Source organism: Giraffa tippelskirchi, chromosome 14 (genome assembly GCF_054371585.1).
Source record: "Giraffa tippelskirchi isolate mGirTip1 chromosome 14, T2T-mGirTip1v1.2.pri, whole genome shotgun sequence".
NCBI classification, from domain to species: Eukaryota; Metazoa; Chordata; class Mammalia; order Artiodactyla; family Giraffidae; genus Giraffa; species Giraffa tippelskirchi.
Genome location: NC_137288.1, coordinates 61469870 through 61497701, shown reverse-complemented (window position 1 = coordinate 61497701; position 27832 = coordinate 61469870). Strand labels below are relative to the sequence as shown.

At 41.6% G+C, this 27832-nt stretch overlaps 1 protein-coding gene and 1 long non-coding RNA gene across 14 annotated transcripts in view; one reads left to right on the top strand and one right to left on the bottom strand.

Moving 5' to 3' along the window:
- The window catches only part of SKA1 (spindle and kinetochore associated complex subunit 1), an 85671-nt gene that overhangs the window by 44938 nt on the left and 12901 nt on the right, over positions 1 to 27832 (bottom strand). For 6 of the 13 annotated variants that reach the window (XR_014074667.1, XM_081562102.1, XM_081562113.1 and 3 more), the window contains exons 1-5: positions 13633 to 13842; positions 12211 to 12306; positions 9395 to 9519; positions 7766 to 7863; positions 3906 to 4043 (exon numbers count right to left, since the gene is read on the bottom strand). Coding sequence is in view for 12 of the 13 variants with exons in the window: in XM_081562102.1 (XP_081418228.1) it covers positions 3906 to 4043; positions 7766 to 7863; positions 9395 to 9519; positions 12211 to 12295 (446 nt within the window). In the remaining variant the exon portion in view is untranslated. The other 7 variants (XM_081562110.1, XM_081562111.1, XM_081562104.1 and 4 more) reach the window with 5 other exon arrangements.
- LOC145534497 (uncharacterized) lies at positions 13821 to 16723 on the top strand. Its single transcript, XR_014074668.1, has 2 exons — positions 13821 to 15419; positions 16442 to 16723. It is a non-coding gene; the product is annotated as an uncharacterized LOC145534497 (long non-coding RNA).

Below are 27832 nucleotides of genomic sequence, written 5' to 3'. Positions count from 1 at the left end.
CACTTTGTGACCCCACGGACTATAGCCTACCAGGATACTCTGTCCATGGAATTCTCCAGGCAAGAATATTGGAGTGGATAGCCATCCCATTCTCCAGGGCATCTTCCCAACCCAGGGACTGAACCCAGGTCTCCTGTATTGCAGGTGGATTCTTTACCATCTGAGCCACCAAGGAAACCCACAAGAATACTGGGATCCTGCTTCAAGGGATCTTCCCGTTCCAGGGGTTGAACGTGCATCTCCTGTGTCTCCTGCATTGGCAGGTGGATTAAGCGTTGTCTCTTTGACTCTAACGCCCATCCTTCCAATGCAGTCTCCCTCCTGCCTGTCCTCCCAGTCACCAGTCTTGTTGTTGTTGTTGAGTCACTGAGTCCTGTCTGACTCTTACGACCCCATGGACTGCAGCATGCCAGGGTTCCCTGGTCTTCACTGTCTCTTGGAGTTTGCTCAAACTCATGTCCATTGAGTCAGTGATGCCAATCACAGTCTTAGAATATAATAGGAGACCTTCGATTTTGAGTGGTCTGTATACACCCAAAACAAAGTTTTCATGATCTGCTTCCCTTTTCCCTTCAACAAATCGTTGATTCATTACATTAAACTCTGACCTTCCCCTCTGCTCAAAGGGGCAGTTTTCTAATTGAAAGCTTCTTAATATAAAATAATGTATAAATGTTTAAACAAAAATACTCATATTGACCAAAACCATCCATTTTCATTATTCTCTTTTCTAAATTCACTTTCTCCACTCATTTTTTTAACCACAATTTCCACCAACAGTGAATACCACAGCCCAACACAATGAAATTCCTTTAAACTAGCAGTCCCCAATCTTTTTGGCACCAGGGACCAGTTTCATGGAAGACGATTTTTCCACAGACCGGGTCGGACTGAGGGGGATGATTTTGGGATGATTCAAGTGTGGTACATTCATTGTGCACTTTATTTCTATTATTATTACATCAGCTCCACCTCAGATCATCAGGCAGTAGATCCCAGAGATTGGGACCCCTGCTTTAAATCATGTAAACTATCCTCTAATTTCCTCAAAACAAGTGCCAGCGTTTTCCACTTTAAATTGTACCTCAGTATCAACTTTTTAAAGAATCAAAGTCCCATGCTTGGAACACATTCTTCTTATCCTAACCTTCTAACTTCTTTCATTCGTTAAATAATCTCTTAGTTTAAAAATGAATACTCTACCATGACTATTCTAATATCCTCCCTTTAAGGAAGCATTTTCTTTCATCTGTGTATTTACTTGGCTGCACCAGGTCTTAGTTGCAGCAGGCGGACCTTCATTGCGTCATGCGGGATCTTTTGCTGTGGACGCAGACTTTGTAGTTGTGGCACACGGGCTTAGTTGCTCTGAGGTATGTCAGACCACAGTTCCCCTATCAGGGATGGAACCCACATCCCCTGCACTCCAAGGTGGATCCTTAACCACTGAACCACCAGCGAAGTCCTCAAGGAAGCATTTCTAAAGACCTTTCTACTGCACTGTTCCTCACAGTCATTTGCTCTATCTTTCAGCTCAGCCAATAAGTAACAACAGCAACAACAACAATTTAGAAAACTGAATAGCATCAAACAATTTTAACGACATAAAGCTGTCAACAAAGGAAATGACTAAGCAGACAAACCAAACAAAAAAACTAAAATGTCAGCCTCGTTTCGAGTCTCAGATTTGTGAAACTGCCATATACTTTTCAAGGGGCGACTATGTATATGAAAAGATGCTCAACATCATATGTCATCACGAAACTGAAAATTAAAACAATGAAGTACATTATACTGACTAGAATAGCTAAAGTAGAAAACAGACAAAACTAAATGCAGGCAAGGATATGGAGCAACAGAACTCTTGTTCTGCTGGGAATGCAAAATGGTACAGCCACTTTGGGAGACAGTTTGACAGTTTCTTATAAAGCTAAACAGTTTTACCATATGACCCAGCCATCACAATTCTAGGTATTTACCCAAGTAAGCTGAAAACATGTCCACACAGAAACCTGCACATGAACATTTACAGCAGCTTTAGTCATAATTGCCCCAAACTGGATGTAACCAAAATGTTGTTCCACAGATGAATGGATAAACAAGCTCTGATACATCTATAAGATGGAATATTAGTCAGTGATAAAAAGAAATGAGCTGGTGGCTCAGATGGGAAAGCGTCTGCCCACAATGCGGGAGACCCAGGTTCAATCCCTGGGTCAGGAAGATCCTCAAGAGAAGGAAATGGCAACCCACTCCAGTACTCTTGCCTGGAAAATTCCATGGACAGAGGAGCCTGGTAGGCTACAGTCCATGGGGTCGCAAAGAGTCAGACACGACTGAGTGACTTTACTTTCTTTCTTTATCAAGTCATAAAAAGACACTAGAGAAATCTTAAATGCATATTACTAAGTGAAAGAAGCCAGTCCAAAAAGGCAACAGTGTATAATTCCAACTGTATGACATTCTGGAAAAGGGAAAACTATAGAGACAATAAAAAGATGAGTGGCTGCCAGGGTCTCAGGGGGAGAGATGAAAGTGGGGAGCACAGGGTATTTTTAGGGCAGCGAAAATATTCTGTATGATATCGTAATGGTGGAGACAGGGCATTACACATCTGACAAAATCCACAGACTACACAACACAAAGAGGGAACCCTACTGCAAACTATAGACTTTAGTTAATATCTAGTTAATAGTATCTAGACTGGTTTATCAATAGTAACTAATTTACCACACTAATGCAAGATGTCAGTAATAGGGGAAACTGTTTTCAGTTATGAGAACACTGTTCGATCTGCTCAATTTTTCTGTAAACCTAAAAAAAAAATCCGGATGGACAACTCTCAGGCAAGTAAAATAATCACGTCCTTAACCCCAGGGAATCTCCTCTTAGGACTCTATCTCAAGGAAATAATAATAATAAAAGAATTACAAAATAGACTTGTATAAAAGAAATTTCATTGTACCATTCTTCATAACAACACAATTAACCCAAATATTTGATAAGGTCATGCTTAAATAGCTTATAGAGTAGCCACACCATAAAATATTATACAACTATTAACATCCAAGTTTTTGATGATAGTTAATGATGGAAAAATGCTCATGACAAAAAAAAGTAAATTATATTCATAGAATAACTACACTGCTGTAATAACAATCAGAAACAACTTGTTATGTAGGTGAAATTAAAATACAGAAGGAAATACTCTATCTTGTCTGAGTGGTAGAAATACAGATGAGTTATCAGTCTCACAATAAACACTAACAACATGCATTATTTGTATAAGAAAATAAAAAGAAATGCAACAATATAAAGCCAAGATGTGAAGTTAAGCCCTGGAATTATAAGTTTAAAAACATGGATTTCCATAATTGGTTCCCCATTAATGTCTTCTATGAAGAGCAATGGAGTCCTTATTGGGGGGAGGCATCTTGTCCCATTCACCCCTGTATTCTTCTCCTCAGTGACCCAGAGCCCAGAATAGAGCAGACTCAAACAAGTGTGCGGCACAAGTTAATGGACAAATGGAAACCAAACAGACCTCTCTCCGTGCTAATTTCCAAATCTATACAACACACTCCCTTTCCTTAAAACTGTAGCAAAACTGAGGCTAATTCTAAAATGTAACTGGATAAAAAATCTGTATCATAAAATGACCCTGAGAGGACTCGGGAACAAACTGATCCATCTCTAGATTTATAACTAGGTTTTACAACTAAACAAAAATCAAAATTTTAAACATCTTCCACAAAAGATTCCTGCGACATAATGTAAAACTGTTTTAGAAAAGATCAATACTGGAACACAGCATGTTACAAATAATATATTCAAGGTTTATGACAAACAATCATGTATGCTGATTACTAAAGAGTTGAATGTTAAAATTTATCTCAAATACTTACGCAGGAATCCCATTAAACTCATCAGAAGTTATAAATTGCATTTCTTTGATACTTCTTTGTTCTTTGGGAGGCTTCTTTGTGGGTGCATGTTCCTCAACTTTAACCGGTTCTTCAGGGTCAAGATCTGATCCATTAACACTACAGAATAGAGATGCACAGCATACAAGCAACTGTCAGAATTCTGCAGCATAGTAGGAGGCTTTGCAATTGAAAATGACCAGTATTAAGCACATGATCTTATAATTTTTCCATCTTGTTATAATTTTATAGGCAACATTTTTGTTTTCTATTCCTACTGCTAATGCTTTGAAGATTTGAATAGTGAAAGGACTTCCCCAGTGGTCCAGTGGTTAAGACTCCAAAAGCTTCAAATGAAGGGGGCACGGGTTCAATCCCTGCTCAGGGAACTAGGATCCCACAGGCCCCATGGCGCAGCCAAAAAAAAAAAACATGTTTTTTTTGAATAGTGGAGAGAACACTGAAAAATTAAGTTCTCAAATCTTCAGTAACATAATTAAGTTATTTATACACCCAAAACATGGTGCAAATAATACACATGCCAAACATCTTCATCTGTTATCTCACCGGCTCCTCAAAGTCAGTATGTGTGAAGCTGAATTTAACCTCTAAACTACTTCTCTTTCTGATGTCCCTATTTCTGGATGTGGAAACATCAATCATCTTATGCTATGCTAAGTCGCTTCAGTCGTGTCCGACTCTGTGCGACCCCATGGACGGCAGCCCACCAGGCTCTGCCATCCCTGGGATTCTCCAGGCAAGAACACTGGAGTGGGTTGCCATTTCCTTCTCCAGTGCATGAAAGGGTAAAGTGAAAGTGAAGTCGCTCAGTCGTGTCCGACTCTTAGCGACCCCATGGACTGCAGCCTACCAGGCTCCTCCACCCATGGGATTTTCAAGGCAAGAGTACTGGAGTGGGGTGCCATTGCCTTCTCCGTCAATCATCTTATACTTCTTTCTAATTTACCCCATTGGTTGCTAATATCAGTCCCACCTGGTGCAGACTCATTTCAGTTGCCAGCAATGAACGTGGGTACCCTAGGGTCAGTCCTGCTCCGTTTTTTGGTGTGGGTGAGAAGCCTAATACAGCTCCTTCTGCATTAGCAGAGTCCAGGAATAGGCTATAGCTTCTAGGCTGTTAACTGCCAGGGAAGGAAGAAACCCCAGTGCCAACAGCAAGTCAGGTTGGCTTGACTTCTCCAAATGGAAAATGGGATACAGCAAAGAAACGATCCAACCCAGGAGTGTACAAAGGGAATCCCAAGGACAGGGAGGTGAGGTCCCAAGATGATAGCCGAGTACCAGATACAGAGAGCCACCGGGCCTGATGGAGGCCGTGTGATGAGGAGACGACCGTGTGGCAGGCTGTGAAGATGAAGATGCCCAAGGCTTGTAGCATCATCCTTACATGAATCCTAACCTGAGACTCCACGGTGAGCCTGGTTGAATCTTACCCGTACTTGCCTGTCCTCAGGCCCTGCTGTGTGTATCAGTTAAAAATAACCTTTTCTACCTATACAAAGGTTCTGCTGTGACCTGGCCCTGAAAGCTGAGGTTAGGCCATAGTGAGTTTAGAAGAAAATCCCCCCTACTCCTCGGGCCATATTCTGGCTGGGTGTTCAATGTCCAGCCCAATAGACCTGGCAGATATCCCAAGATGACTTTTGTTCCTCCATTCATTCATGACCCTGCCCACTAATTTTCTCTTTTTTTTTTGCCACACTGCTCAGCTTGTGGGGTCTTAGTTCCCTGAGCAGGGACTGAAATCTGGTCCACGGCAGTGAAAGCACTAAGTCCTAACCACTGGACTGCCAAGGAACTCCCTAATTTTCTCTTCTTGGAGGGAAATTCCAAGGTATCCTGGCACGCCAGGGACTCTGTTGAGCTTATTTCCTGGAGACCTTCAAGTATCAGCAGCAACACGGCTCTTTTCCTACACAGCAAGATTTGTGCTTTCCTTTTAGTTTTCAAATTTAAGCAGTATATTGTTTGTGGAAACACATACGTCAAACTGTGATTATCACAAATGCCATGATGATTATCACCTCTTTGACAGAAGGAGGATCTGCAACAGAAGAAGTGTTGTAGGTACTGGCAGTGTCCTACTTCTTAATCTGACTGGTAGATTCACTGATGTTTATTAGTCTCCTTTAATTTACACTAATAATAATTCAATTATTTTTCTGTATATATGATCCATTTCAAAAGTTAAAGTAGTTAAGTCAGTCATGGTATACAAGGGGAGCCCCTTTTAGAAATACAATTTTGTAAATCAACTATACTTCAGTAAAATTTAAAAAAGAAATACAATTTTGGTGGCAGAGGACTGGAGAGATGGCAGTGGAGAAATACTGGAAAGACAAAACACAAGTAACTCCCAAATCATAAAGATAAAAGATGATGAAAGATCTCATGGAGCTAGACAATGAGAGGGAGGGCAGAGGCAGACAAAACCCCGCAGAGGCCAAGGGGCTACAAGACAGAGAGACTGAAGATGCTGTGTTCTTGTCCAGGTGATGGGTAGGTAACAAGGAGATAGCCAGTTTAGTCTCACATACGCAAGCAAACCTGGAGGAGAGAACAGCTCATCCCTGAGACTCCCAGCAAGCAACTCAAACAGCTGAACCAGAGGCCATGTCAAGGCTGGAGTTGGACATTTGAGAGCATTAATAATGGTGTTAAATAAGTGTGGGTAAAACAGTGTCTTAGGAGACACTCTTAACTTAAAGGAGGGCAGAGAAAAAGGGGACAGCCTAGTCAAAGATGTAGGATGACAACTAAGAAAGCCCAGTGGTAGTGTAGACAGCATCATTTCAAAACGATGAGCAGCAAAATAAAATCAGAGAAGAATCAGGGCTGAAGAGGTAATTGTTTTTATCTCTTTGTGACCTTCAAGCAATCATGTTCACAAGTATGGTAGTAATTAACAGCCAAAAGCTAGGTTTTAGGGGCTTCAGGAGAAAGGGCAGGCAAGAACATCTATCAGCAGTGAACAGAGAGGCAGGACAGGAGTTTCAGGGTAAAAATAGAGCTAAATCTTTGTTCCTTGAGCTATTTTTAAGATAGAAGGCTCATTAAGTTTATTTTTACCCTAAGGCAGTGTTTCTCAAGGGTCAGGGGAGATTTTACACCCCCTCAATGTCTGAAGGCATTTTTCATCGTCACCGTGGAGCAGAGGGTACAGGAGAGCTACTGATACTCCAATTGGAAGAGAACAGGGAGGCTGCTAAATATGCTATTTTTACAAAAAAGAGCTATCTGATCTCAAATGTCGACAGAGCCAACGTTAACTAACTCTGCTCTGAGGGCGGAGAAGGCAATGGCACCCCACTCCAGTACTCTTGCCTGGAAAATCCCATGGACAGAGGAGCCTGGTAGGCTGCAGTCCATGGGGTCGCTAGGAGTCGGACATGACTGAGCAACTTCACTTTTACTTTTCACTTTCATGCATTGGAGAAGGAAATGGCAACCCACTCTAGTGTTCTTGCCTGGAGAATCCCAGGGACGGGGGAGCCTGGTGGGCTGCCGTCCATGGGGTCGCACAGAGTCGGACACGACTGAAGCGACTTAGCAGCAGCAGCAGCAGCAGCAGCAGCAGCAGCTCTGAGGGACTGATCCTTGGGAAAGAGGCAGCACATTTTCCCCAGAGACAGTGGGATAAGAAAATTGGTAAAGAGAGGGGAAAGACTATTTCTCCTGTAAGTGCAAAAAAACAACAAAAAAAACAAAACTGGACAATCACTAACAAAACTGCAAGTATATCGAAAAGCAAAAAGATCTAAAATGCTTGTTTTAATAGTTTTATAAATCCAGAGAGTAAAAATAATTATAAACACACTTACAAGTTCTGGGTAACTGTTACTTGAGGCAAATGGGGAGGGATGTTTTCTTTGAGATGCTCCACATCTTTATAATCTTCTTCGAGAGATTCAAAGAGTTCCTTTAAAAAAAAAAAAAGCAAAGCTCACAAATAAGCATCTGTCTTGCCTGTGTGTGTTTTAACATGTTAAAAGAGCAGGGAAGAGTGAGCACAATTACAATAATGCTGAGTGTTCAGAGAGCAGAAGGGGTGAAAAAGCATTGAACATGCAATATTTAAACAGAGCCCTTTGGTTTCTAGAGCTGCCTTTGGGTGGTGATACATTATTTTTCTCTACTGGATTTGTTCAGAGAACAATTGCTAGAATAACATTACAACAGGTGGGGGTGACATTTGTCTTTCTAAAATACTTCAACCTTGGGAAGCAACTAAAAAGTATATGAAAGATTTATGTTTGTCATTCTGGTAAAAGTGCTTTTGTTGACTTAGCAAGCATTCCCCAGCACCAAATGATAATACATTCCTGGAATGCAAGGACGAGATATTACTTAGGAAGGCTTTTGTATATTCTAGCTTAATGAAAATTTCTACTTGATAGTAACTGCCTTCATTTTGTGTTGTCTTTATTTAACTTTCCCAAGAATCTGAGGTTACGAACGCATGGAAATTTAATAAGAAATACTCTGTACCTTTGGATCCCTGTCATCTGATTTTCAGTCATCATGTAAACTAATATTCCAAATAGGCTTTAATCCTGAGTTGGACCTTCTCTAAACCCACACCTAACCCTGGGCATTATCGGGCAAGGTAGAAATGTAACCATTATTGGTTTCTGTTTTGAATTTGTATGACATCTTTCTTTTAAAGACCTGGATGATGTTCAGAGATACTGATCTCATTTCAAACAACAGCAGGTTAGGCATAATCATGTCCAGTCCTACAGCTGAAAAATCTTTACAGACACTGAGGATTATAAGGCTTGAAAAGGACTATAGAGGCCACCTTGTTCAATCCCATTGAACATATCGGTGGCTCTGAGAGCACAAGGTAATTATGATACCGACTCTTTTCCCATCCTATCAGAAGCATTTTTATTGGGTGAAGGCTTATTTACAACAAAATGTTGGTGTCAATGAGGCTCAAGTGGTTATTTTACCTGAGAATTCTTACATTACAATCTGTAGAAATAGAGAAAGAAATTCAGAATAGAAGGGACCCAAGAAATACTTCAGTATGACCATTACTTTTCAATTAAGGGCACTGAGACTCCAAGAGGAAAAATTACTTTCTTAGGGTGGCAGAAGTTCTGGGGGAGCCATGGTAGGAAATCAGGTCTCCTCAACCCAGGGCAGGCATTCCTCCCACACCACACATCCAGGAGATGATTTATTTAAATTAAATCTCCCAAGAATTACTTAGGAAATATTCCCTTTTCAGTAAATAAATTGGCTACCAGCATGGAGAAAGAAACACCTCTGGAACTCTGGAGTCCTTTACACTGGGAAAATAAAATGCAAATAGTGCTCTTGACTGTTAATAATCAGAGCTAACAACATGATAAACATAAAGAAGCCTTAAGAATTCCCTGGTGATTAGGGTGTTTATATTAACTGCCTTTTTGATTTTGTTTCTTCACTAGAAAAACCATTACCTTGAGTGAACTGTTGGTTTGTTCTTGATACTGAATTTCCAACTCCAATTTATTTAATAGTTCATTTACTACAATGATCTCATCTCCTATTTTATTTAAAATGGTCTTCAAGGTAGGTTCTTGACCTATTAATAAACAAAGATAAAATGGAAAATAAAATGTACAGAAAACCATAAAACCTACATGTAGCCAACGGAACTCTTGGAACAGAGCTTTATCTTAAAGGGACACTGAGGGTGAAGAAAGAACTGTTTCAGCCTCTAGGACTTGTCTCCATGAATAATCTTAAGAACTGGTTACTAGGTAATGTGAAAAAAAAGGAAGGAGGAGTTAAATACAAAGTATCTCCTGAGTCTTTTGTTTCTGGAAAATTCTTCCACTATAATAAAGCACTTAGAAATGCTAGATAAAATAAACACCCTTTTGCATGCATAGTTGAGCTCTTAGGAGAAAAAAGGTAAATCTCCAAGGGTTTCAACTTGAAGAAAGAACCACAGACCAGGTAGGATGTATGAGCTGATGCTGCAGTAGCCCTAATGGGAGGGGGGCGGGGGCACAGAAGGGGGCTCGAGGTGCAGAGAAATGCTGGAGAGAGGAGGTTGTCAACCTTGGCAACCTAATATATTTGGTTTTAATGGGGATAAGAGTCACGGCTTTGGGCCTTCAAAGCACAGGATGCTGGAAGTGAGACTCCCGAAGGAGGCCAGGACCCTCTTCATGGGATATATCCTGTGAATGTGTAAACCTGAAAAATTCTGATCAATGGCCAGGAAGATGAGCTTACATTCTGCACTGGCCTGCAAGTGTCTGGGGGAGGTAGGGGAGAGTTGCCTGCTCTCAAGTTCCCAACCCTACCGCCGGGCCCCTCTCCCCAGCTTCACAGATACAAGGATGGGAAAACAAGAGAACCTTCCTCCCTAGAAATAAAAGAAGTGAAAAAAAAAGAATTTTTAAGGGCACTTCAAAAGCATAAAAGGGAAAACCATCCTCATAACTAAATTATTTTCCATCTTCTCTTCTAACAACCAAATCATGAAATACGCCTAAGTGAAAACAAAATTTGACCACATCTGTAGATTACAGATGCAGAGTGCAATGGCTAGAGGTTCCAGGCCTGCAGTTAGAGACACCAGCACTTGCCCTCAGAGGATTACTGAGAAGCAGCAAAGTACATAGAAGAGGGGTGGGCACTCTGCTTGCAACCTAGGAAAGCACTCAGTAAAGGCAAACTGTTACAAATCGACAATCTAATAAAGCACCGGGGACTGCATTTGACCGAAGGTTCATAACAGCTAAAAGAAATGAACAAATAAATGAAGAGTATTGATGTCTCTGCTGAGACTAATTTCAGGGGGTGAAACAGTTGGTTGGATACACTGGTATCTCAAATAACCCAGTCACCTAAATTTTAGAGCCTCGTTTGCTGATTTGTAGTAAAATAAGTTCACTAAGTAAATTCACTACTTTGATAGTAGTGATCTAGTATATTACAGCAGCCAAAGTGGCAAACATATTCCTGGGCTTTTCTGAATAGGCTATGGAACCGAACAGACAAATTATTCTCCCCACGTACAAACGACAGCTACACAGTGTGTAGTAACCTAACAGGTCAGACTGCTTCTGCCAGGTCTCATGCTTCAGTGGGGCCATTTGAATTCAAGGTTTGATAGCTTTATAATCTCTAAGTTATATTTATCCAAGAGTAATCATGCTCTCAGAAAGAAAATCTAAAGACTACTTATTAAAGATTTAAATGTCCTTTTTAGATTATCCAATAAAAATGGCATAGAAACAGACACGTACTATACTGTGAATAAGGACACAAAAGCTGTAGTCCCAAATGACCACTGATAAGCAGAAGAACCTGGGCAAGTCGCCACACTTCCAGAGCCTCAGTTTCCTCACATGAGTGAGACTAGGGGCTACAGAAGAACCCACAGTTGCTTCAGCTTTAACTTTCTACAGAATACATAGCCACCAACTGTAAACTGGATGAGTCTCTTTATTAGTGGTTCTCGACAAGGCAGGGAGAATATCCAAGTCTCAGAAGGACATGTATAATTTGAAAGAACATTCCAGCAGTATAATTTCATTTTTGAATTTTTAAAAAATTATCCATTCAAAATACAAACTATAATAAAAGTTCAACAGGATCTCCCCCGCAGATGGAATTCTGCCCATCAAATCTTTAGTTCTCCTAGATAAGGCTGGAGAGCACATTATTTTTGTAAACAATATTCTTCCAGGATCCCCTGTTTCTCTGCACTTCCGCTGCAGTACTTCAAACTATTTTGGAAGATGGTCACAACCTCCAAGTTTCTGGATGTTTAAAAAATTGATTTCATTTTCAATTAGCTGTTTCCTAGTGATATATATTGATATATGCTGATAATATTGATATATATTGATAACCTTATCAAAGCAGTCTGCAAGATGAGTTATGGGCTACTTCTATCTCTGTGGGTGTTTTCCACTTCTGGTTTTATCCTTATCTTTTAATATCTCTGCTTAGCTCTAGAACCAGGAACTCAACATAACCTTCAAATCTTACTACTCAGCCTTGTGTGTCTCCAAAAAACATATAAATAAATAAATAAATGTAATTATTAGCTAGTTCATTGTTCAATGTAATTTACATTTCAGTATCCTCTGCAATATTCAAAATACAGATAGCAGATTGCTCTAAAAATCACTATTCAAAACTGAAAACTACCTTTCTAAGATACATTCACTTATCCAAGCATAAGATATCAAAGTGGGACAATAATCAAAATGTATTTTGAATGTACAAAGTCAGTGGAATCTGTTTTACTTACCACAATTTCTCAATGACAGAGTTTTTTTAATACTGCCAATCTTTTCATTAATATGAGAGCATAACTGTTCCAGATCTGAGGCCATCCTTTAAGCCTCTGAAGAAAAAAAAATATAAACACATTTACAAAACAAAAAACAAATTTCTGTTTACTTTCAAAATCCAATGGTAAATACCCAGTAAGTCACATCTCTTGGAAAACGAAGTACAAAAACTCATGAGCAATATCCTTCTATTCTACAAAATTCAGTTTCCAACCAAGGATATCAAACCACTCCATCCTAAAGGACATCAATTCTGAATATTCATTGGAGGGACTGATGCTGAAGCTCCAACACTTTGGCCACCTGATTCGAAGAACTGACTCATTGAAAAAGGCCCTGATGCTGGGAAAGATTGAAGGCAGGAGAAGGGGATGACAGAGGACGAGATGGTTGGATGGCATCATTGACTCAATGGACATGAGTTTGAGCAAACTCCGGGAGATAGTGAAGGACAGGGAAGCCTGGCAGTGCTCCAGTCCATGGGGTCGCAAAGAGTCAGACACGACTTAGTCACTTAACAACCACCACCAATGTCCAGTAATGACCCGTCTTAGAGCTTTCTATAGTCAGTGCATCCCAAAGTAAGGCACAGAAGACAAGACTGTGTCATTTCCTCAGAGATTTAGGGGGACAAATGTTCTATTTATACATAAAGACAGCATCAGTATTTTCCTTGAAAACTTAAATACCCGAGAATTTTAAGGAAAAACACAGGAAGTTTAAAGAAACGGGTCCAGGGAAGTATTTCTCCTACGCTGTGGGGACTGGGGCTTTACTGCTGGGATCGGTAAGGAGGCGGACCCAGGAGGAAGAAATGGCAACTCCCTCCAGTATTCTTGCCAGGAAAACCCCACGGACAGAGAAGCCTGGCTCCTCTATGGGGTCGCAGAGTCGGCCACGACTGAGCACAGCAAAGCCCACAAGGAGGCGGAAGGAGGGGAAGGAAAGAAATCAGGTACCGTTCGTTCACTTCAAGGGTAGGTGAATGAAAGTGAAAAAAGCAAGTGAAGTCGCTCAGTCGTGTCCGACTCTCTGTGACCCCATGGGCTATATATATATATAGCCCACCAGGCTCCCCGGTCCAAGGGATTCTCCTGGTAAGGAATACTGGGGAGAGTTGCCATGCCCTTCTCCGAGGGATCTTCCCGACCCAGGGATCGAACCCCCGTCTCCCGCGTTGCAGGCAGACGCTTTACCCTCTGAGCCACCAGGGAAGCCCGAGGGCAGGTGAGAGGGTCTAAATAAAGCCTCCACTCCCAGCTAACTCGGCGAAAGCCCGCTCCTCATCCCGGCCCGCGCCGCCCCGGGCCCCTCAACCCCCGCCCCGCCCCAACAGTGCCCGCTTCCGAAGGGGGGAATCTTCAACACCAGACTCTAACCTCGTGCGGGTCCGGGAGCAAAGGGCCCACTCAGTGCGGTCGCGAGGCGCCAAGACACCGCCTCTCCCCCACCCAATCTCGGTCGGAAGCGTAGGCTCTCGAGACCGGAGTCACGGAGCGAAATTCAAACCGCCGCCGGTACTCGGTGCAGCGCAGGCGCACAGCCGCACTCCCGTACACGGTGCCGCGCAGGCGCACAGCCGCTCTCCCGGAAGGCGGCTCGGCGGGCTTACGCTTTTCAGCGGTTATCCGGAGCCACAGCTGGGCGGGGCCGGGGCGGGGCCGATCTGGGGAAAAGGCGGGGCTGGATTGGCTCCCGCGCCAAAGACTATCAGGACACTTAGCACTCCTACTCCTTCTTGTAACAAACAGGTGGTCTCAGTCGGTCACCGAATCTTAACCATCCCCCCAGCCAGGGCCCAGCGCTCGGGGGATCAAATCGCGAGCTTCAACACTGGATCACCAAATTGGCCGCACATTAGAATCACCAGGGCAGCTTTTACAAATTCCAGCGCCCAAGCTGTACCCCAAATCAATGAATTCAGACACCGTAAGTGGGGTCCAAACCTTAACATTTTTAAATGCACACCAGGTACTTCCAAAAAGCAGCCAAGTTTGTGAGCTATAAGACTGAGAGATCCTCTCTTCTTTCATGGAGTTAACAAACTCTGTAAAGGCAAATGCAAATTAAAAAAAAAAAAAGCTTAATTCTCTGGAAAAAAAAAAAAAAACAGGAAAAGTTGCCCAGGGCTGGTGTGGCAGCTACAGTCATCACAGACCCAAGTTCTGTCTATCTTTTCCACGCCACCGTCCCCATGGCATCATGCATTCTGGTATAAAGTTTTCCTGCGATGTCAAAATAACTCTCACTCTTTGAGATAGAACTAGCTGAAGCAGCACCTTTAAAGAGTATTCCTAGAAACCACACCTAATGAGTTCTATCTGCTTTCCATTGGTGACTCACATCTACAAGGGAGACTAGAAAAAAAAGTTAAAAAAAAAATCTGGACAGTTACATTGCATCCTCAACAATAGAGGGGTTCTTTTTGTAAGGGAGGAGAACAGAGATTCTGAGGGCAGTGAACACCTGCCTTGGCCATTTCTACATATTACTCTTTAAAAGTCTTTTATTACGGAAAACTCTGAACATATACAATTAGGAGAGTGCAATGAACCCCATGCTCAACCCGTCATCGGGTTTTGACCACTATTAATTTATAGCAAATATTGTTTCAGCTATACTTCATCTCCTCCCACCCCTTGCCTCCCAGAATATTTTGAAACATATCTCAAATGTATCTTTTCACTGAAAAACATTTCCATGTTTATCTCCTAAAGATAGAACCTTTTAAAAAGTGTTTATTTTTTAAAACTGTTGGTTTTTTTGAATAGAATTCAAACAAGATTTACAAATTGTTATTTGGTTGATACATTTCTTAAATCTCTTTTGATCGGGACACACCTTCTTATTTAGAGCTAAATTCCTATAGCAGGATCAAAGCCTTTCATTGTAAGGCTAAATGTACAGCTTAAAATGTCAATTCTACAAAAAATAACATAATAACAAATTCACCCTGCAGCATCAAGGACAAACATTATCAGATTATTTCCCATGAAAAAAATGAACAAAAAGACAGCTTAAAGGCAATGAATACAAGAGAAGGGGGAAATGTGGGGAAAAAATACAGAAATGAGCAACTGGATCATACTGCCTACTTCTGATTTCTCTCTGGGACTTGGCAGGACTCCTTCAGCTACAATGACAAACTCAATCCAAACTGACTTAGGCAAGAAAAAGATTTTATTTGGCTTATAAAATTGTAAAGTGTGTGTGTGTGTGTGTGTTTAGTTACAGCTGAACCCAGGTACTCGTACCTTTAGGAAACCACTCCATCTCTCAGTTATGTGTTCCTCTGTGTTGGTTCCATTCTCAGGCAGCCTGTTCCCTATGATGACCGCTGGTATCTCCAGATAACCTAATGGGTTAGCAGTTCTCGCTTTCCTAAGAGATATAGCAAAAACCCCAGGACTGAATCTCATCAGCCTGACTTGGGTCATCTACTCAGTCCTGACTCAATCAGTCTATTTGAAATGGTCTGATTCACTAGACAGCCTGGAGTTGGAAACCAGGACAGCCTTACCGTACAAAGTTTCAGAGTAGGACAGAGGTAATTTCTCAAAGGAAAATCTAGCAAATTTATGAGACAATGGGGACAAGGAGATATAAAACAAAACAAAAACCTGTCTTCTTCAGAGTTATGGCCACATATATCCAAGAGAAAAAAAAGATGAAAAGATCAAGATATAAGAAATTGCTGGACTGTTCCTTGCAAGAAATATGAGCAAAAGTAATGTGAATTCTAGTCTTCAGGGAAAAATAATAACAACAATAACATCAGTTAACATTTATGCGATACTTATTCTAATTCAGGCATTTTACATATATTATCCTATTTAACCTTTGTAATAAATGTATGAATACTTAGATTATGACCTGCACTTTATAGATGAGGAAGTGGAGGTTTGTAATTAAGTAACTTGTCCAAGTCAATAGATGGCAAAATGGGACCCTGACCTCAGAAATGGTCCTCTTTCCCATGATGCTCTGCTGCTTCCCAGGAGACAGGGGTCCATTGCTCCCATGTTTTGTGTTTCTGAACCTATAGACTTCCATCATCATTTAATTCCCTCATGACATATCACCCCATGAACAATTTTAGATTATTTATGAATTCCAAGCTTTTCATACCCAGTTGACTGACAGAAAAGACTTTACCTGTACTTTTTGTACTTTGTCTTTCTCTTGCAGGGAAAGATTGAGGGCAGGAGAAGAAGGGGACGACAGAGGATGAGATGGTTGGATAGCATCACTGACTTGATGGACATGAGTTTGGGTAAACTCCAGGAGTTGGTGAAGGACAGGGAGGCCTGGCGTGCTGCAGTCCACAGGGTCACAAAGGGTCGAACGACTGAGCTGCTGAACTGAACTGAACTTCTCTTGCAGTTAAGTGTCAAGCTTAATCTCCAGATGTCCCTAAATTAGAATTAACGAAAGTCTTCACTGTAGAATAAAGATCACAGATTTCTTTAAGCAATAGAACTCTGCATTTCTAGGCAGCTTGGGAAATATTTATTCCAGTGACTAGCAACCAATTGGTCCAGTAAGTCTGGGGACAGGTTCATAGCTTTCTGCTGATGGATCTTCCTTTCAGAAGAGGGAAGGCCCACTGTAATAGGTGGGATGTGTTCTGAGACGCCTCACTGATCAAGCAGGATAGTCTGACCTTTTAAGGAGTTATTACACCCGAGGCAGATTATATTTTTACATTTCCTACTAAACTACATTCCTTTGACTTCCCTTTGCTATTTATTTATCTATCTATAGCTGCCCACCGTGGCTTGCAGGATCTTAGTTCCCCAACCAAGGACTGAACCCTGGGCCCACGGCAGTGAAAGCATCAAGTCCTAACACTGGACCACCAGCCAGGGAATTCCCTTTTGGTTTGTTTTTAAAAGCCATTTCCAACTGAAAAAATTAAAATCCAAAGCATGTACCTGTCATACAGATCTCACAGGGATTATTCCTCAATTTTCATCATTTGTCATAGCAGCTGAGGTCATCCCAGAAAATCAAACTTCTTGCTTTTACAGTATTTCAAACCCTAAAATGATTTATACCTGGGGGGAGATTTTTTAAACCAGAGAGGAGAGGAGAAAGAAAAAAGCTTACACTTTCACCCTAGTGTTCTTTCTTTATTGAGTCTTTATCCTATGTATAATTTTTTTATTTTACAGTCAAGCCCCAGTTTCTGTGCCTCCAGGCTGCTCTTAACAAAGGCGCAGGGGTATGTGATAGTGATAGTGAAAAATGGGGAAGCCTGGCGTGCTGCAGTCCGTGGAGTCCCAAAGAGTCGGACATGACTTAGCGACTGAACAACCACAGAAAGTATGCAGTATCTTTAGGGGCAGGAAAGGAAAGTCCCTGGCATGAAAACCTCTCTCTCTCTCCTTCCTTCCCCCCACCCCCTCTCGCACCTCCTATATGTAAAATTGCACCTAGTAGTAAGACAAGGAAGACAGAAAACAGAAACATCAGGAGACCTTTTCTTAGTTCCAGCTCAGTCATTAACTGGCACTGGGAACTTGAGAAATGAATGACTTCTGAGATCACATCCAGCTCAAAGTACTAGATATTTTTCCTCCAAAAATGTTTCTCTCTTCCTGTAACTTGCTTTTTAAATATAAATATGACTAGGTAGAGGATAATAGACTTTTAGGTTAGAAAAGAGAACTAAGATTGCCCATGGATTTTCCTTTCCCTACTATTTAACAAATGTACCTCAAATAAGTTTGTTTTTTTTTAAAAAAAGTCCTTTCCAAAAAATCACTACTAATTGTCAACAAAGAAAAGGAGATAATGAAAAGTAATAAACTTTAAAAACTGATGTCAAGGAGGAAAACAAGATTCTGGAGCAGAGAGTAGAAGCAGAGAATGGCCCAGCTCCTAACAACACCACCACCCTTGAAATCATATGGGAGACTCCACACGTCTGAGATTTGAAGGAAATCTGAAGATTAACAACTGAGGGATAATCTTTATTTTTTTCTCTCTTCTTGCCCATTGCTCTCTCTCTAACTGGGTCTAGTTTCCCATTGGAAAATGATCCAAAGTTTGAGAATATTCTCCAAAACAATGGATTATTACTTGAAACTGTGAAAAGCAGAACATTGGTTTAGGGTATCTAACAGTGAAAGAAAATGGAAGAAAAAAAGGAGAAAGGAAGGTAAGGAAGGAAGAAATCATGCAGAGACTGATAAGGAAAATGATCTACAGAGATACATATTTAAAGGAATAGCAAGAAATTTTATATCTATGTGAATTGTATACATATTAATTAATTAAAAATAAGACCTCAAGGAAAAGAGAATGAAGATAAACAAAAGAAAAAGATGTAAGAAGAGCATTAGACTTATAAATTGAGGGTCCAAACAGCAGCATTACAGAACTAGTATATTGAAGTATAATACAAATGGCAAGAAATAGAAAAGACATCATTGAAAGTCAAGTTAAAAGAAAAGCTTAAGATGATTACAGTACATGCAGTTGAAAAAGAAAAGAAAGAAAGTAAATACAGAGAAGTCCACCAAAATAGAGGATAGAAATGATTCAACATGAGGATAATTGGTGTCCCAAATGTAAAGTACATGAAAAATGGATCAGAAGACTACAACAGATGTAATAAAGGTGATTACCTAAGGGGGAAAAAAGTTAAGCCTCTAGATTTCATTTGAGTCAAATTTATTAAGACATACTCCACAACTAGAAATATTCAAGTTAAATTATTCAACTTTAAATTTAGAGTTCTTTAAGCATTAAAGTGAAAAGCAAATTGGCTACAAGAAAGGAAATTGTCAAGGTGCATCAAATAACTGCACTTAACTTTTTACATTGTATCATTCAATATCCTGGCAAGAATCAGAAGGAAAGGTCAAATTGGATAATTGGAGGAGAATTAGTAAAACGGGGTGTCCACAATGTGCAGCCAGAGATTATAGAAGGTAACAGATGATGGTGAGTTTCCCTGGGGTTCACAACCTCAATGACCAGTTAGTACCTCTAAGCACAAAGACTAACGGTCACGTGAGCCTGGGGTGGCAGCTGTGTGGAGGGGTGACCTGCCAGGAGCTATGGCCTCTGGTTAGGTTCAGAGGGTCCCTGTGCAGCAGGAAGAAAGCTGAGAGAATAATTACCCGCTTCCCCTCTCCTCCTACCTGTGGATCTTCCCACTGCCGTTGACTACATCCATCCTGAAGTCAGAAGGCAAAGGAAACTCTTGAAGCAGTTCATATAGGTCAGGTCACCTGGCTCCAGGGCTGGATGGAAAACCATGGAGAGTGGATATTGAGGGGCAAGCAGAAGGCAGCCAGGACACACAGTTAGATTATGGCATTCACATACTGACATGCTTTGTGAATTTCATAAAATATTTCTTAGAACAGGCATCAATATTTACATATAAATATTTGAAATCAACTACTATAATAAGTTACATAACTGTTTATTTGACAGATGCTTTTCCCAAAGCTTTTAAAACACTTAATAGATATTATTATATTGATACTAACAAAGTGGGCAGTTGTCCAATTCTTGAACTAGAGAAGAGTAAGCCTTGCCAAATTTTCCAGGATCAATTAACTGTGGAAATAGCTGCCAGTCAGATCTCTAATAATAGGTCACATGAAAGCCAGAAAAGACTGTTTGGGTATCATTTATATCAAGGTGTTCATTTTGCTGAATATGTTCTCATTTCCTGGCACTAAAGTGTTTTTCTTGCTTACCTTCGGAAAGTTCTTTTCCTTAGGAAAAACTTAGCAATGAAAAGGAAAACACAGTTAGAATTTCATTTTATTAACTGTCATTATGATGTCCAAGTCTATATGATGAAGTAATTTCCATATTTTGGATAACTTCTGTCTGTGTGGATGCAACCAAATATACTGAAGTACATTTGGTATAGCAGATATGTTTACAAATCTTGTGGAAGCTTTGTGTGTGCATGCTAAGTCACTTTAGTCATATTCGATTCTTTGCGACCCCATGGAGCCTACCAGGCTCCTCTGTCCATGGGATTTCTCAGGCAAGAATACTGGAGTGGGTTGCCATGATCCTGGGGATCTTCCTGACCCAGGGATTGAACCCACGTCTCTTGTGTCTCCTGCATTGGCAGGTGGGTTCTTTACCACTAGTACCACCTGGAAGCCCATGTAAGCCTTATTTAAAGCTAAATTAATAATAGTTCATGGCTTCTCTGGCGGCTCAGTGGTAAAGAATCTGCCTGCAATGTGGGAGAACCAGGTTTGATCTCTGGATTGGGAAGATCCCCTGGAGGAGGAAGTGGAAACCCACTCCACTATTCTTGCCTGGAGAATTCCATGGACAGAGGAGTCTGGCAGGCTACAGTCCATGGGGTCGCAAAGAGTTGGACACAACTGAGCAACTGATACTTTCATGCATTTCAAAGGTGCCTTTAATAAATTGCAAGATTTTCCATCATTGCCTCAAAGATTTATCAGAAATCAGAACACATTTAGGATTTACTGTATCCCCCCAAACCTCCAGATAAACTTTCTGGATAATCTATAAAATGGTAAGATTGCATCAGAAATCTCTCATGATGCATCATGATACTGTTGTAGGAGAGTCAACAAACCCAAGCCCAGCACCTTTACCCTCCCAGTTACTAATGATGCTTGAGACCCTGAGGCCTTCAGGAATTTGTGCCGCAGTTGAAGGCTCCCCGCCACATTCACAGTGAGCAACACAATCCCACCAGCCCACGTGTGCCTGCGCCATGCCAGTACCTGGTGCAAAGCTCAGCCCTTCACCATCCGCGGCTTAGCCGTTGTGTACATTCTGCAATCGAGTGGCTCTGCTCCCCTTCCCCACATACCAGTGAAGCTGCTCCCAGGACCTCATTAGCCCAGACTTTCCCCTTGGCCTTTCCCCTCGTATCCAGCATGGGTCCCTCTACCATGTCTTTCGCCTCAACGCCCGGGCCCAACTGTTCACCTCTCCTCCCCACTCCTGAAGTCAGAAGGCAAAGGAAACTCTTGAAGCAGTTCATATAGGTCAGGCCATGTGGCTCCAGGGCTGGATGGAAAACCATGGAGAGTGGGTATTGAGGGGCTGGCAGAAGGCAGGACATATGGTTATATTAGGGCACTCGCTTATGCATATCTGCACCATCCACCCCTTTGTTTGTCTGGCCCAGATCTCCTCACCATGATTATGCTCCATGAGTCTTGCTCCGCTGTTGTCCCGCCCCTTCTACTCTGCCCTGAATCCCGGCCATCCATGGCAGCTTTGGTTTGGTAACAGCATTCTCCTTCGTATCATTCGACTCACACTTTTCATTGGTTACAAAAGTAGAATCAGAATCGTGATTCGGCTGACAGGAGGGCAGCCAAGTCAGGGAGGCAGGGACGAGGTCAGGAGTGAGCGTGGTGATCGAGGTGGGTCTCCAGGCTGCCCTGCTGAAATGCTGAAGTTGATGCCCGAGTCCACCCTTGACCTGGGCCCTGCCTGCCCCTCAGCTTCATCTCCCAGCACCTCTTGCTCGTAGGGACGCACCTGGGCCCTGGGGCATGGCCCCTGCCAAGACACGCATAGACCCTGCCAGTCCCTGTAGTTTATCCCCTCTGTGTCTTTGCTCACAATGGCCTTGTCTACGTCCCTCTTTATTTTCCACCTCAATCATTTTTATTCACTTTTTAAAACTCAGCCAAATCAAAGTTTTACCTAAAATACAGTTCACTTTTTGCCTTCTTCAAAGACAGACTTTCTCCTTATTGAAATGCTGGTTGGAAGGCTCCCATCCCACATGGCCACTAGATGGCAGGGTAGCAACATTCATGGAAACTCAGGCCCCTGTGGCCACAGATGCACAGTCCACCTGCTCTACAAGTTTATGAAATTAAACTTCAATATCTCCTTTGTTAAGCTTCCCTGGTAGCTCAGCCGGTAAAAGCATCTGCTTGCAATGCGGGAGACCCAGGTTCAATCCCTGGGTCGGGAAGATCCCCTGGAGAAGGAAATGGCAACCCACTCCAGTACTCTTGCCTGGAAAATTCCATGGACGGAGGAGCCTTGTAGGCTACAGCCCATGGGGTCGCAAAGAGTGGGACACGACTGAGTAAGGGCTTCCCAGGTGGCTGGATGGTAAAGAATCCGCCCGCCAATGCAGGAGGCGCAGGTTCCATCCCTGAGTTGGGAACATCCCCTGGAGGAGGAAACGACAATCCATTTCAGTATTCTTACCGGGGAAATCCCTTGGACAGAGGAGCCTGGTGGGCTACAATCCATTTCAGTATTCTTACCGGGGAAATCCCTTGGACAGAGGAGCCTGGTGGGCTACAGTCCATGGGGTCACAAAGAGTCATACACACGCATTGTTTTCTTTGCTAGCACCTGTTTTTTCTATTATAAACGAAGCACATGTTTTTAATTGAAAATCTGAACACAGAAAAGGACAAAGAATAAAATGAAAACGCTCATTATTCCACCTGTCAGAAATAAACATAGGGTCCAGGTGCTGCTCCTAGAATAAAAGGGGTAAATGTGGATCATTTCCAATTTTCTCTGTAAAATACCCTCTGCTCAGAGTTTTCTCCTCCCTCAGTCACTGTGAGTTTCACCCATACCTAACCATAATCCCAACTCCAACCCAATCTTAACCCCCAAAACACAATCTCCCCTTTAAATGTATAACGGCTATTTTTAAAAATTTGTTAGCACTCTTAGATGAAAAGCTACCTTCACCATTCACAGTGTCCACCGTGGAAATCAACTCTTATGACAACTGCAGCAGCAGGTAAGCATCGTTTTAAAATTGATAACCTGTCATTTTTAAATATAGGTAAAACACTATAAAGAAATCTGAGCACCAAAGAATTGATGCTTTTGAACTGTGGTGTTGGAGAAGACTCTTGAGAGTCCCTTGGACTGCAAGGAGATCCAACCAGTCCATCCTAAAGATCAGTCCTGGGTGTTCATTGGAAGGACTGATGCTGAAGCTGAAACTCCAATACTTTGGCCACTTCATGCGAAGAGTTGACTCATTGGAAAAGACCCTGATGCTAGGAAGGATTGGGGGCGGGAGGAGAAAGGGATGACAGAGGATCAGATGGCTGAATGGCATCACCAACTTGATAGACATGAGTTTGGGTAAACTCCGGGAGCTGGTGATGGACAGGGAGGCCTGGCGTGCTGCGGTTCATGGGGTCACAAAGAGTCGGACACGACTGAGTGACTGAACTGAACTGAAAACACTGACATCTGAAAAAATGTCTTGGAGAAATTAGACTTTGGTGAAATGTCTGTTCAAATCTGTTGCCTGTAGGGCTTCCCTGATGGTCCAGTGATTAAGAATCCACCTTGCAACACAGGGGACACTAGTTCGATCCCTGGTCTGGGAAGATCTCGTATGATGTGGGCCAACTAGGCCCGAGCTCCACAACTCCTGAGCCCGAGGGCCTACAGCCTGTGGAGCACAGGCTCTCCACACCAAGAGAAGCCCCCACAATGGGAAGCCCATGCACCATGGCTAGAGAGTAGACCCCGCTTGCCACAACTAGAGAAAGCACACACACAGCAATGAAAACCCAGACAGCCAAAAAAAAAAAAAATTTAAGATTGGATTGTTTAGTTTTTATTATTGAGTTTTGAAAGTTCCTATACATTTTAGATAGATGTCCTTTGCTGCATATGTGTTTCTCAAATATATATTTTCCCAGATTTTGTCTTGCCTTTTCATTCTCTGAACCGTATCATTCACAGAGGAAAAGTTTTGAATTTTTATGAAGTCCAGCTTATCTATTTTTTATTTAATGGATCACACTTGATGTCATGTCTAGAAACCGTTTGCTGAACTGCAGGTCATGGAGATTTTTCTCCCATGTTTCCCCTGTGTTTTCTCTAGAAGCTTTATAGTTCCATGTTTTACATTCAGATATATGGTAAATTTTCAGTAACTTTTTGTATAAACTGTGAGGTTGGGGTTGGAGTTCTCTCTGTCTCTACATGTGGGTGTCCAATTGTTCCAACATTATTTGTTGAGAATACTATCTTTTCTCCATTGAATTGTGTTTGTAACTTTGCAAAAAGTCAATTGGTCATATTTGAGTGAATCTATTTCTGGACTCTCTATTCTGTTGCATGATGCTTATCCCTTCACTAATACCATACTGCCTTGATCACTGAAGTTTCATATTTTAAAGTGAAGTCGTGTGAACCCACCAAATTTCTTCTTCTTTTAAAAATTATTTTAGGTATTCTAGTTCTTAAGTGTCTATAAAAATTTAAAATCAACTTGTGTGTGTATATATATATATATGTATATATATATATATATATATATATATACTGAAAATTCTGCTGATATTCTGAATGGAATTGTGTAGTCTGTCATTCAACTTTGGAATGACTGACATGTTAAATATATTTAATCATCTAATCCATATACCTGACGTCTCACCATTTAATTATATTTCTTTTATTTTTCCATTAGTGTTTTGTAGATTTCAGCATACAGACACAGCACAGTATTTTGTTAGATTTATACCTATGTTTCATTATTTTGAAGTTATTTAAATGGTATTATTTGAATTTTTCTGGTTTCAAGTTAGTGTGATGTTCATATGGACATATGATTCATTTTGTCTATTGACCCTTTATCTTGCAGCATAACTAAGTATTTATAAGTTCTGGCAGCTTTTTGCTTTCAAGTTTTTCTTTTTTAATTTCTATGTAGAAAATCAAGTTGTTTGAGAATAAGGGAAGTTTCGTTTCTTTTGTTCCAATCTGTATGCCTTTTGCTTCTTTCTCTTGTCTCATTTTACTGAGTAGGTATAAGTATGATGTGTAACAGGAGAGGTGAGAGCAAATGTTGAACAAGTGACATCTGTTGCCTAGCAGCAACAATTCCAGGGTGTCAGTCCTGCATGGTCTGCAGATGTCAGGGTAGCAAAGAAAGACATGCCTCACGTAGGTGCTGAATGGAGCCCTGCTTTCCTCACGTAGAGAAGAGACAGAGCAAGACGAGCTTCAACAGTTGAGTGTCATCCCTCACGGTCAGCAGAGTTTTCCCAGCCGCTGACACAGGAGAGATGGTCTGCACACACTCTCTTGTGCTGCAGCAGAAGGACCCCTTTACCTCCCCTCCAGGAACAGACATACCAATGGGGTTAGCCAGGTGCTGTAAGACACACACCCATAAGCAGAGCAAAGAAGTACATGTTACGTCTGGATCAGGGAAAGATATTCCCAAAGCGATATGCCTAGCTCAGGCTGTGAAGGCTCTTTGTCTCTTTGCTAAGAAATGTTCCAGACCCAAGGTCACTCTTATGCAACTGTGCAAGGGGCAAGAAGCTGCACTTGACTGCCTTTCCCAACAGCAGGCAACCTTACCTTGCTCCCAGTCGTAAGGAGAAAGCATTCAGTCATTCACTATTTAAGTATGATGTTAGCTATAGACTTTTTAATGGATGCACTTTATTGTACCAGATCTTGCAACTTTGGTTAAATTGTTTATTAGATATCGTAGCTTATTTTTGTGAATTCTTTGGGATTTTCTTTTTTTAATTAATTTTCAATGGAATGTAGTTAACTTACAATGTTGTATTAGTTTCCGCTGTACAACAAAGTGAATCAGTAATTTGTTGTTTAGTCGCTAAGTCATGTCTGACTGTTTTGTGACTCCATGGACTGTAGTCTGCCAGGATCTCTGTCCGTGGGATTTCCCAGGCAAAAATACTGGAATGGGTTGCCATTTCCTTCTCCAGGGGATCTTTCTGATGCAGGAATCGAGCCTGTACCTGTACTGGCAGGCATATTCTTTACCCCTAGTGCCATCTGGGAAGCCCAAAGCTTTGCGTTGCCCCCTCTGAGGTTCGAACTCAGGACCTTCAGATTATGAGACTGATTCGCTGCAGGCAACTGAATGGTAGAAAAAAAATCCTCTTCTCCCATATTTGTCAGATCAAAGGAAAACATTCATGAAATCAAAACAATAACCTTTGTATTTGCCATTCTTCTTTGTAGTATTACAAATGATTTTTGAAAACATCCTTTATATAATGAGCAAATATAAACATATTGTAAATTCATAAAGATTAAATAATACATTTGAAAGAAAGTAAAAGTCGCCACCAACTCTTTGTGACCCCATGGGCCATACAGTCCATGGAATTCTCCAGGCCAGAACACTGGAGTGGGTAGCCTTTCCCTTCTCCAAGGGATCTTCCCAACCCAGGGATCGAACCCCAGTCTCCCGCTTGCAGGGGATGTTCTTTACCAGCTGAGCCACAAGGGAAGCCCAAGAATACTGGAGTGGGTAGCCTATCCCTTCTCCAGGGGACCTTCCCGACCCAGGAATCAAACCGGGGTCTCCTGCATTGTAGGCGGATTCTTTACCAACTGAGCTATCAGGGAAGCCCCTATGTATTATATATTATATATATAATTTTATAACTTTATATATTATATAAAGGAAAATCCTTTATATAATGAGCAAATATAAACACATATATTATAAATCCATAAAGATTACATAATACATTTAAGAACAAAAAATACAATGCTTTATAGGTACATTTGTTTTTTGAAATGTAAACAAAAACACTGTCCATATTAAGGTAAAACACTAAAAGATTATTTCAATTTCAAAAACACTACACAAGAATTTGGGGGAGTTTCTTTGTTTTGTTTTCACACAGTTCCCTCCTATGCTTGAAACCAAAAGAATATTGGGACAATTACAGTTTCTGAAATAGTACAAAACAGAGCCGTAACATTGTAGCCTACCATAAGCATTCTGAGAATTGCAAACATTGGTTTTATCTTCCTAAATCATCAGGAGGAGGAAAGGGTAATTCAGGGACACAGGAAGAAAACAAAGTCATATCACAATACTAGGAAAAAAAAAAACAATTTGGGAAGTGGTGGTGATAACTTCTACTTCAGTTGTGGGGTGAAAGGCCATGCCTGGGAGAGAACAATTGTCACACAGCGGCTCCAGCAGATCTCCCGATGCTGAAGAGATTTCTCTATCTATCCTAGTACTCAAGACCCACAAAGGCAATGAGGATACAGGCTGACAAACACGGTCAGATACCTGAGAAAGCAGTCTCAGATCCCCTGGCTGTTAGGGGAAACATGGATTGAAACCGCCCACCCTGGCCAGGCATAACAGTAACTATTTGCATGAGTTATTTTATGACAGGAGATCCTGGTAAGGAATACAGAACTAACAAGCCACCACCAACAGGAAGAATTCAGGAAAGGTCAAAAGGAGGCAGGAGACACCAGTCCGCCTGTCCTACCAACCTCCCAAAAACCTCTGGCTAGACTCCATTGTGCTTGAGTGATGTGCATGCCACTAGAAAGGACCCTGAGTCAGAATGATTGGCCAGAGACAATCTGAAACTAATCTCATCACCATAAAACCTGAGACTGCAAACCACAAGGCAGAGCGATCCTCCTGGGTCCCCTTACCCTCCTGCTTTCCACCTGGGCGCCCCTTCCCAGTAACCTCTCTCGCTTGGTCAGCACGTGTGTCTCCTTGGACAATTCATTTCCGAGTGTTAGACAAGAGCCCAGTCTGGGCCCTGGAGCACAACCTCCCCTCCTACAACATGTCCAGGT